The sequence below is a fragment of the Bombus fervidus genome, chromosome 7 (genome assembly GCF_041682495.2).
Source record: "Bombus fervidus isolate BK054 chromosome 7, iyBomFerv1, whole genome shotgun sequence".
Lineage (NCBI taxonomy): Eukaryota > Metazoa > Arthropoda > Insecta > Hymenoptera > Apidae > Bombus > Bombus fervidus.
Genome location: NC_091523.1, coordinates 2,696,027 through 2,705,847, shown reverse-complemented (window position 1 = coordinate 2,705,847; position 9,821 = coordinate 2,696,027). Strand labels below are relative to the sequence as shown.

Genomic DNA, 9,821 nt, shown 5'->3' with positions numbered 1-9,821 from the left:
AGTGTTCGGTCTATTTTTTTACTAATCAGATGATTCCTTGAGTGTGTGACAGCTTAGTATCCCGCCGCATTTTCGTGACAGACTGAAACTCGAGAATCTCCTATCTAATAGACACCGGCGCTGATATTTGTGTATATCCGCGCAACAAAGTACACGGATCCGCGAACAGAAGTGAGTACGAACTGTTCGCGGCCAATGGGACACGGATCGCAACATACGGCACCATCGCGATTAATCTAAACCTGTCCCTACGACGAGCCTTCAAATGGCACTTTACATTAGCCGACGTCCAAACGTCCATCATCGGCATGGATTTCTTTTTAGCTATTATGGGTTGCTCGTGGACCCGCGAAACAAAAGACTCCTCGACACGACATCCCAATTGTCAACAATGGGATACGTTGCCACGGCCACCGAACTATCGATGAAAACCATTATCAGCGAATCAGTATACCAGCAACTCTTGGCGAAATTTCCGGACCTAACTCGTCCACTCACTTTCGGAAGAAAGAAGACTCGACAGGGTGTGGTACAGCACATCGAAACCACACCCAGCCCACCCGTCTACGGCAAACCCTGCCGCCTCGCACCTGATCGACTTAAACAGATTAAGGCGAAGTTTGAACTGATGATCGAACAAGGCGTGTTGCGACCATCGAAAAGCCCGTGGGCATCATCCCTGCACGTTGTACCGAAGAAGGACGGAAACCTGCGACCATGTGGCGACTATCATGCGCTGAACTCTCGCACAGTACCCGACAAGTACACACCGCCACACATCGAAGACTTCGTACACCACCTACACGGTAAGAACATCTTTTCCAAAATCGATCTTCATCGACATCGAGAAAACTGCGATAACGACACTTTTCTTACTTTTCGAAGCAGCAAACATAATGTTTGGACTTCGAAACGCCGCGCAAACATGTCAGCGATTCGTCGACGAAATCACACGTGGTCTCGATTTCGTCTACTTGTACATCGATGATTTTCTCATAGCCTCGAAAAACGAAAAACAACATCGCGAACACTTGCGAATACTGTTCAACCGCCTCAACAATTACAGCGTAGTAATCAACCCTAACCCAAACAATTTGGTTGTTTCTTTCGAGTCAAATAGTTATTTTAATGTCGTTCGCAAATACTAATATTTTAAGATAATTCCTACTTAAAAGAAGAAATTATAAGAACTTTGTTAAAGATTATTATCAAAGAAGATAATTGATAATGGTCGTTTTACCCTCGACTATTAAAACGATGGCTGTGTTAGAATTTTGACCGCCTTTATTCTGATCCGTCTGTCATCATGTCACGCAAAGCAATACAAAAATGCACAGCGTTGAACAGGTACTGAAATAATATCAATTTCTTATCATACGTTGTCATAGATTAACCTGTTAATTGGGGAAAACCTAACGTCGTTTCATATCATATAAATATATCATATTTACACTTGTAAAGTCTAAAACCAATCAAAATGAAATTGGCTTACCTTTATTAACTTCTAATTCCCTAATGACAGAAGTTGATTATTAGGAGGCGATTCCATTGACAGGTTAATTCTCTTATTATTAGACTGAGAATGTTTACATATTTATATCGATTAATACGAAAAATTGAACAAAAATAAGAAAAACTGTAAAAGCCCGTAGAGTATAAAAGGTAGAATGCACGTTACAATATACAGAATATCAGACATACCTTTATTCGTTATTCAATTCTTAATCACTGTAAAAATATAAATCTCCGAAAGCCGCGATATACTCACGATCATAATCATTAGTGGCATTACATAGTTGAAGTGTGCAGCATTAGACGGATGCAAAATGAAATTCTTATGAACCGACGTTAATATTCATATAGCAAAACGTTCTTTGAAAAAATTAAAATTATGTATGTACAATAAGCTACATATTCAGTTTCTCATAAAATGGCTCTTATTCGCAATACGAAAAGCTATAACTTGAACAAAGAACGAAGCGTTACATCCAGGAAATCTGTCAATACGAGTTCCTTTTAAGACAAACCCACATTCGTCTCGATAGTATCGTTGTAGTATCCTGTTTATTAGTTATAACTGATACAACAAAAAGATGAGAACAGTAATCAAATGTAGAGAAATTACAAGTAGAACAGTTCGTACGATACACAAATTGACAATCTAGCAACGCTTCTGTCTCATTTGTTTACGTTTTAAAAAAGTTTCACTTTTGGTGTATAAATATTCTCATCGACACAATTAGTTTTGAAACTCCACGCATAACTATCATTTTGTGATGTCTAATCTCCACTATTAGCTACTTAGACACATTTATTTTGGCTCGTCTTGTACCATAGCACTCAAACCAGTACAGAAGAACAGAGCGTTGGATACAAACTGCAATCGTATCAATTCGTTACTTACGTACATATTATTCTTAATTAACCTGTTAACCAGAGAAACGAGCTAGTTAAGCAGGGAAAAACTCATCACGACTTGAAGATAGCAGTCTTTCTACTTAAAGGCTCTCTACATTCTTACGAATCATTTTATTTGTGTTAAAAGCGAATTGCAAACACTAAAGTCGACCAAAATGATTTTCCTGTGTTAACCTAAAATTTTATGGACATAGAAGTTACTCATTAAAAGGTCAACAGATTAATTCATTTGTTATTAGATTACCGACGTTCATATACTGATACCAAGTACAAGAATGCAAAAGTAAGCAAAAGTCAGCAGAAATGTCTTACCGGGCAAAAGAAAATGCAAAGTAAGCTCTGTCATTAAACCAGAGACAGAAAGTGTTACTGGCTTCTGATAAACCAATACATTCAGTATGTCCTTCTGCGTTTCTAAAGACTGTTCATACAAATTAATATCATACGCACTTCTTGAAACGTTTTCGCTTTAGGAATTATACAATATTAACCATACGTAATCAATTATACTTAACATAACTGTACCTATGTAAATAATTACGCATAAACACTCATTACATCCTACACTAAATCAGCTGGCCACGTATACATGTAAATGTGAATGAGAGAGAATGAACTGTGACACAAGAACTCTATCTTCGTAACTGCTGGAATATCCTGTTCACAAATGGCATCATCGATTCATTACGTACTGTCGGCAAAACACCATACGTTATACTTAATATAATTTATAAAAACTACAATCAATATAACTCCCAATCCTGTCACGAAAAATGTTGCTAATAATAAAAAATAAAATACTATAAAGCGTAAATAGCCGATCACCCTCCTTAAATATAATTGTTTTTTAACACAATAGATCAACATACATATCAATCATTTTCTCGATTTCCACGGCGAAACATTCGAACCTTGCGGCAGAAAATCACATTATACGCTGTAATATATTTTTAATATTAATGCATTTTATACGAAGCAAATATTGCGAAAACGCAAGACCGTATTTACTTGCGAAGAATCGGTCTTCTTCCAACATATAAAAGTCTGAACAACAACTACAGTGCTATATATCATGTGACAGATACATCTAAACAGGAAAGTTATATCGTCTAAGTATAAGGAAATGGAATATAACGAAGGTGCAAGAAGCATGCACGTGCTGATAACAGCACTGACATGTAGATCCTTAAATCAAAGAGTAGTCGTGTCATTTGTTGCTACTGTCAGGAAGCGGCCAACAAAAATTTGAAACTAGGCTAAACTGAACAAACTGGATTACTCTCTGCGGTCTTATTTGTTTCAACATAATTTCAACAAATCTCTTATGAATCGAACTAAACACGTTGTGATTCGCATAATAGGAAGAAACGTCCAGGTTCTTGGGAGCCAGGAAATTATTACTTTCTTTTAAACGTAATTACCTAATCACAGTTTTGCCGTTGTAAAATTTTCCTATACGCAGAAGTTAATCAATAAATGATGCACATAATACGTAGAAATAACAGGTGGCATTGAGACTTCCTAGAAAGTATTTCTCTCAATGCTAATTGACTCGACGATAATAATTATTAATTTCATTATGCATCAACGTCTAACACGCTATTAGACGGCACCAAAGGAAGGTTATTACGCTCAATAATTCGTGTATCAAGCCATCTCTTCGAGGTCTCATACAGCAGAGCACTCACAACAAAAAAAACGATAAGTAGAACAAAAAACCAAATGTTAATATGATCGCCTAGAACATGTATCGACCCGTGTTGTTTCTTTGACAATTTCAATTTCCCCCCGAGGATATTATTTACTGATAAGGCAATATTTAATAAATGTGTAATAACAAATATACGTAGCAAACATTTCTGGGTACGTGAAATCCACACGCATTAAGAGTGAGGTGTTGTAGAAGTAATAGTAGTTTATGGAGTGATAGTGCGCTACTGCTAGTGTAGATGTCGCTGCTGGAATACTGCTACTTTTTTCTTATTTTTGCATCGTGGATAGAAAAATCGGACTACAATCGCCGGGATTTGAAACCCGGGTCCCGAACGTTCGTAATCTTTTTTTTTTTTTATTGATTGTTTGTTAAATTTTTACAATTTGTCCAGAAGGACATTTGGTAAAATATTATAGCTTAGAGAATAAAAGAATAAAAAAAAATAAAAAATAAAAGAAATAAATAAAAATAAATAAAATATAGCATGTGGATGGTTACCCCCAGCGGGGTTCCATCTTCTAGGTTTTCTATTGCATCTCTATTTCGAGGTCTGCGGGATGCTTCCTCTTCAGTCTTCTTTCTATTTTGGTTTTATTTGTTTCAGCAGCCAGCTGGTTTGGGTGTGCTGCAAGTCTTTCTTTGTACTTTTTTGCGTATCTAGCGATTTCCTCTTTGACTGTTGGAATTTTTAGATCTTTTCGTAGGTCTTCATTTCTGACGTACCATGGAGCGTTAACTATTGTCCTTAAAATTTTTGCTTGCTCTATTTCTATTTTGCTTATGTGACTCATTGCTGCCGTCCCCCATAATGGGACTCCGTATGTCCAGATTGGTTTGATTATTGTTTTGTATATATTTAGTTTATTCATTGTGCTTAATTTAGATTTTCTATTGATTAACCAGTACATCTACTTCCTTTTTGCACTTATTCTGTTTATTATTGATTTTATATGGTGCTTCCATGTAAAGTGTGTGTCTAAATTTATTCCTAGATATTTGACTTGCTTTGTTTGTGCTATGTGGGCGCCGTTCAGTTGAATATCTGGTGTTTTTCCTTTTCTAAGTGTAAATGTTATGTGGTTGCACTTGCTGGTGTTCACTTTTATTTGTTTGTTTTGCAGCCATTTTTCTATTTTTGTAGTGTGTTCTTGTAGTAGTGCGGCGGCCGTTTCTAGATTTGCATGCCTCACTAGTATGGCCGTATCGTCCGCAAACGTCAGTGTTTTACTGTTGACAGTTGTTGGTATATCTGCCGTGTATAGTGTGTATAATATTGGCCCTAAGACACTTCCTTGCGGTACTCCTGCCTTGATGTCCTGAATTTCAGAGTATGCATCATTTATTTTTACTACAAAGGTTCTGTTGTTTAAGTAAGATTTGAGTAGTTTGTAGATTTGTTCTGGAAATTGCTTTTTGATTGTTTGAAGAAGTTTTTCATGGTTAACTTTGTCGAATGCTTTTTCGATATCCATAAAGAGTGCTGTGCAGTATTCTATATGCAACAAAATCTTTAGGGAAAGGATTGCGTGGTTTGGGGGAAACAGTTGCATCTAGTTTAACTGGCAATTCAGTATCACCAGTAGTCATTAATAATACCAGCAGTGACGTAATCCAACCAGGAGTGATTACGATATTAGATCTCCAAGCAGCAAAAGAGGAGAAAGAATTAGATGATGCGAATATAGAGACTGTCGTTGCTCATTTTACTGCCCATAGTGATGCAATCGTTGCTATGACTTTTGATTTAAGTGGTGCATTGCTAATGACCGCTGACAAAAGGGGGCATGATTTTCATGTATTTAGAATTCAGCCACATCCAGGTGGTCCCACTTTGGCAGCAGTACATCATTTGTATATTCTACATCGTGGAGATACTACTGCGAAAGTGCAGGTACATATCTCTTTAAATCAAATTTTAATGTCTGTGCTTTTAAGACTTTATGTGTTTTAAAGATTCGTGTTTTATTATAATAGGATATGACTTTCTCGAGTGATACTCGATGGGCTGCGATATCAACTGTGCGGGGCACTACTCATGTGTTTCCTGTTGCACCATATGGTGGACCAGTAGGAATACGAACTCATTCCACACCTCATGTTGTAAATAGACTTTCAAGATTTCATAGAAGTGCAGGTTTAATGGACGACGGCACCAGATCTCATTCTCCCGTATCTCATACAGAGTTGCCTTTATCGGCACGAAATATTAATATAAATATTAATATAATATATAAATATTATTTGCCATCATTTCCATCCATTTTCTTATCTGAATCAGCTGATTATTGTTTTCGTATTTTCAACGAATCTGCCCGTTAAACAAAATTCATTTTTTATAACCGCAGCTACGCCTACGTCCCCTTGCTCTTTCAAACTTTCGACCCTTAGAGCGTACCAATGGTTTTGTATGGGAATGTGGTACGCCAGGTGCAGGTCCGAAGTGCTTAGCTGCTTCACGAGCTTTCCTGCGACCTTGCATAAGAACAGTTTGTTTGCCGGTAGGTGCACGTAATGCTAATTGATCGAATGTGATTACTTCACCTCCAGCTTCTAATATTCGTGCTCTAGCTTTTTCAGTAACACGTAGAGCACATACCTATAAAAAATTATGAAATTATACATTAATAATTTTTCCAACCAAATACAAAATAACATTTTATTTATACAAACTCAAAATTAAATTCTGATAATTATTTCTATTGCTTACTATAAGTCTAGGAATTTCAAAAATCCTAGCATCATCTGTCACTGTACCAACAATTACTGCAATTGCATATCTTCGTTCAGGTTTCTTCATAAACCTGACAATACGTGCAAGAGATATGGGAGGACGATGTATTTTACTCATAAAAAGTCTCTTAAGAACAATCTTATTAAACTTAGAATTTGTACGTCTTGCTAGGAAACGGTAAAGCTATAACAAAAATAAAACCATATACTTCCATATTTTTATTGTATAAAAAAATACTTTGATAAAAAATCACAATAATGTTTTACCAGTTTCATTGCGAAATTATAAAAAAAAAAAAAAAATACAAAATACAAATAATGTATCATTTCCTAATTAGAAATATGAACTTTTATAAACTTTCTGAGTAGCATTGTGTCAGCTAATATAATCGTCTTTTACATAAAGAAAAAAGACGGAATAGGAAAGTTGACTAAATTTTTCTAGCGAACGTTCAAATTGGATCAGACCATAATAGTACTGACACAGAGTGCGGTTCGCAAAAGAAATTTATCTGTTTCAAAACTCACGTGTTTATGACAACAATATAGTATTACATCAATTGTAATACGCAATTAATTTTCAACACAAGTTACAAGAGTAGCGTTAGTTTGTAAATAAAATACAAAATACAACTGGTACAAAATTAAAGAGGTAATAAGAAATATATATATTTAGAAATGCATGTAAAACACTTACTTTGACGAGAAGTCGTAAGTAGACATCTTGCGACTTAGGTTCTGTGCGCCGAACTTTCCTATCGTGTTTGTGGTTTATATCGATACCCTGTAAAGAAAATAATTTTTGTTAACTTACTTTAATATTTTTCAAATTTAACAAAGAATTTTATTTATATCGATTAACACAAATGAATCAAAACTCTATTGATTTTATAAATATAACAACGCCACTGCGCCACCTTACCATGTTGATACACCGGAAAAGAAACAGAGGAGCTTATAGACAGATCAGATAGACCCGTGGAAACGAATGTCCAAGGGGGCGCTGTTAGACAATGGAAAATTGGCACGATGAATACTATGTAAAAACTATGGAGTGAACACCTTAATGTACAAATTTATATTAATTTTTCATCCAAATGAAAGTGGAAATAAACTTAAAAATAAACAAATTTATTCATTATTTAGGTTAGTAATTTTGATATGTATATAAATGTATCACTAAATCAGAATTGCCAAAATAAAGAAAAAAAATTATTTAAAATAAATTTTAGAAACTACTATATACAATCGTTAAAAAAATATATTATATATAACTTTTTTAAACACAAACTTTTACATGAAGAAATAAAACAATCATTTTTTAAATATTTAATTTAAGCTACGTACAATATTCAGTAACGTGCTTAGTATATTATACATACATATGTTTGGATACAGTTTAAATTAATATAAATTTTTATTTTTTTTTTTTTAATCTATTTTTTGAAGAAATTAATTTATAATTTTCACTCGATATTATTTATGTAGGAATAAATTAATTTCTAAAAGGAAATGTATTTGTTTCATTTGGTAAAAGCAGTAAATAAGATGGAAACAAGTTTTATACGTTTTCAATTTGTTTAATGATAAATACATTTATATATATATATATATGTACAACTAGAACAATTTTTTTACATATAGTACAATATATGTCGGAGAAGAATATAAACTGAAATTAAAACTGAAATATTTATTTAGTATTATTAAAAAAATATATATCATATTGCACCTGTAGAACAGTAGAAATTCACTTTCCTTTATTTACGTTTTACATTAATGTACATTTTATTTATTTGTTAGAATAGTTCTTTTAATTTTTGTCCTTAATTTCAGAGTATGCATCATTTATTTTTACTACAAAGGTTCTGTTATTTAAGTAAGATTTGAGTAGTTTGTAGATTTGTTCTGGAAATTGCTTTTTGATTGTTTGAAGAAGTTTTTCATGGTTAACTTTGTCGAATGCTTTTTCGATATCCATAAAGAGTGCTGTGCAGTATTGTTTTGTTTCGAGCGACTGTAAGATTTCATTGACGAGTCTATGCATTTGTTCTATTGTGGAGTGTTTATTCCTGAATCCAAATTGATGGTTCGGTATTAGTTTTTCTTTTTCTATTGTTGGTTTTAAGCGGTTATATATTATTTTCTCTAATAATTTGGAAAACGCAGGTAGTAATGATATCGGCCTGTAGGATGCAGTTAGATGTGGGTGTTTGTTTGGTTTGGGTAACATCACTATCTGTGCTATTTTCCATAGTGTAGGAAAGTACTGTATTCTTAGAATTGCGTTAAATATTATCGTTGTTAGTCTTATTGCCTTTGGGGGAAGGTTTTTTAAGATTTTCCCATTGATCAAGTCAAATCCTGGTGCTTTACTTGTCTTTGTTGCCTCAATTAAGTTTTTAACTTCTTGCGCTGTTGTGCTGAGTATGGTGCAGCGTTTATCAGTTGTGTTGCTGGCATTTTCCACTTCTTCATTTGTTTGCCATCCAGGGATGCTGTTATTAATTTCATACGGCGAAAATATATTTTGTAGGTGCTTTGAGAATTCTTCTGCCTGTTCTTCGTTGGTTCTGGCCCATGTGTTGTCCATTTTTCTGATTGCTGGGATTGTTTTTATTGTTTTCTTAATTTTGTTAGTGACTTTCCATAGGGAGTAGTCGGTATTCTCATGCGCGGATAATGATTCGATGAATTTTGAGAATTCGTTATTATGATGTTCCCTTATTTTATTCTTTAGTTCCTTTGCAAGTTTATTTAGGTTTTTCTTATTTTCTCGTGTTCTCTGTTTTTGCCATTTTGCTTTCGCTTTTCTTTTTTCCCTGATTTTGTCTAGGATGTCCTGCGGAATAATTTTTGATTGCCTGCTATTTGTTTCATAGGTGGTGGTTGCCCACGCTGCTTCCTGTATTATTTCTGTCAAAGTTGCTACTGCCTGCTCAATGTGTTCAGGTGTTTT

General features: G+C 34.4%; 2 protein-coding genes across 2 annotated transcripts; one reads left to right on the top strand and one right to left on the bottom strand.

The window, feature by feature from the left end:
- Nucleotides 1–391: 391 nt before the first annotated feature.
- LOC139988834 (breast carcinoma-amplified sequence 3 homolog) lies at nucleotides 392–6,414 on the top strand. The gene is made up of 4 exons (XM_072006597.1): nucleotides 392–762; nucleotides 5,609–6,023; nucleotides 6,107–6,375; nucleotides 6,411–6,414. The coding sequence occupies exons 1-4, from the start codon at nucleotides 392–394 to the stop codon at nucleotides 6,412–6,414; spliced, it is 1,059 nt and encodes a 352-aa protein (XP_071862698.1).
- A 40-nt stretch (nucleotides 6,415–6,454) lies between these two features.
- On the bottom strand, nucleotides 6,455–7,880 carry LOC139988988 (large ribosomal subunit protein eL18). The gene is made up of 4 exons (XM_072006821.1): nucleotides 7,785–7,880; nucleotides 7,560–7,646; nucleotides 6,840–7,046; nucleotides 6,455–6,728 (listed from the first exon to the last, which is right to left on the bottom strand). The coding sequence occupies exons 1-4, from the start codon at nucleotides 7,785–7,787 to the stop codon at nucleotides 6,459–6,461; spliced, it is 567 nt and encodes a 188-aa protein (XP_071862922.1). The 5' UTR covers nucleotides 7,788–7,880; the 3' UTR covers nucleotides 6,455–6,458.
- Nucleotides 7,881–9,821: the final 1,941 nt, after the last annotated feature.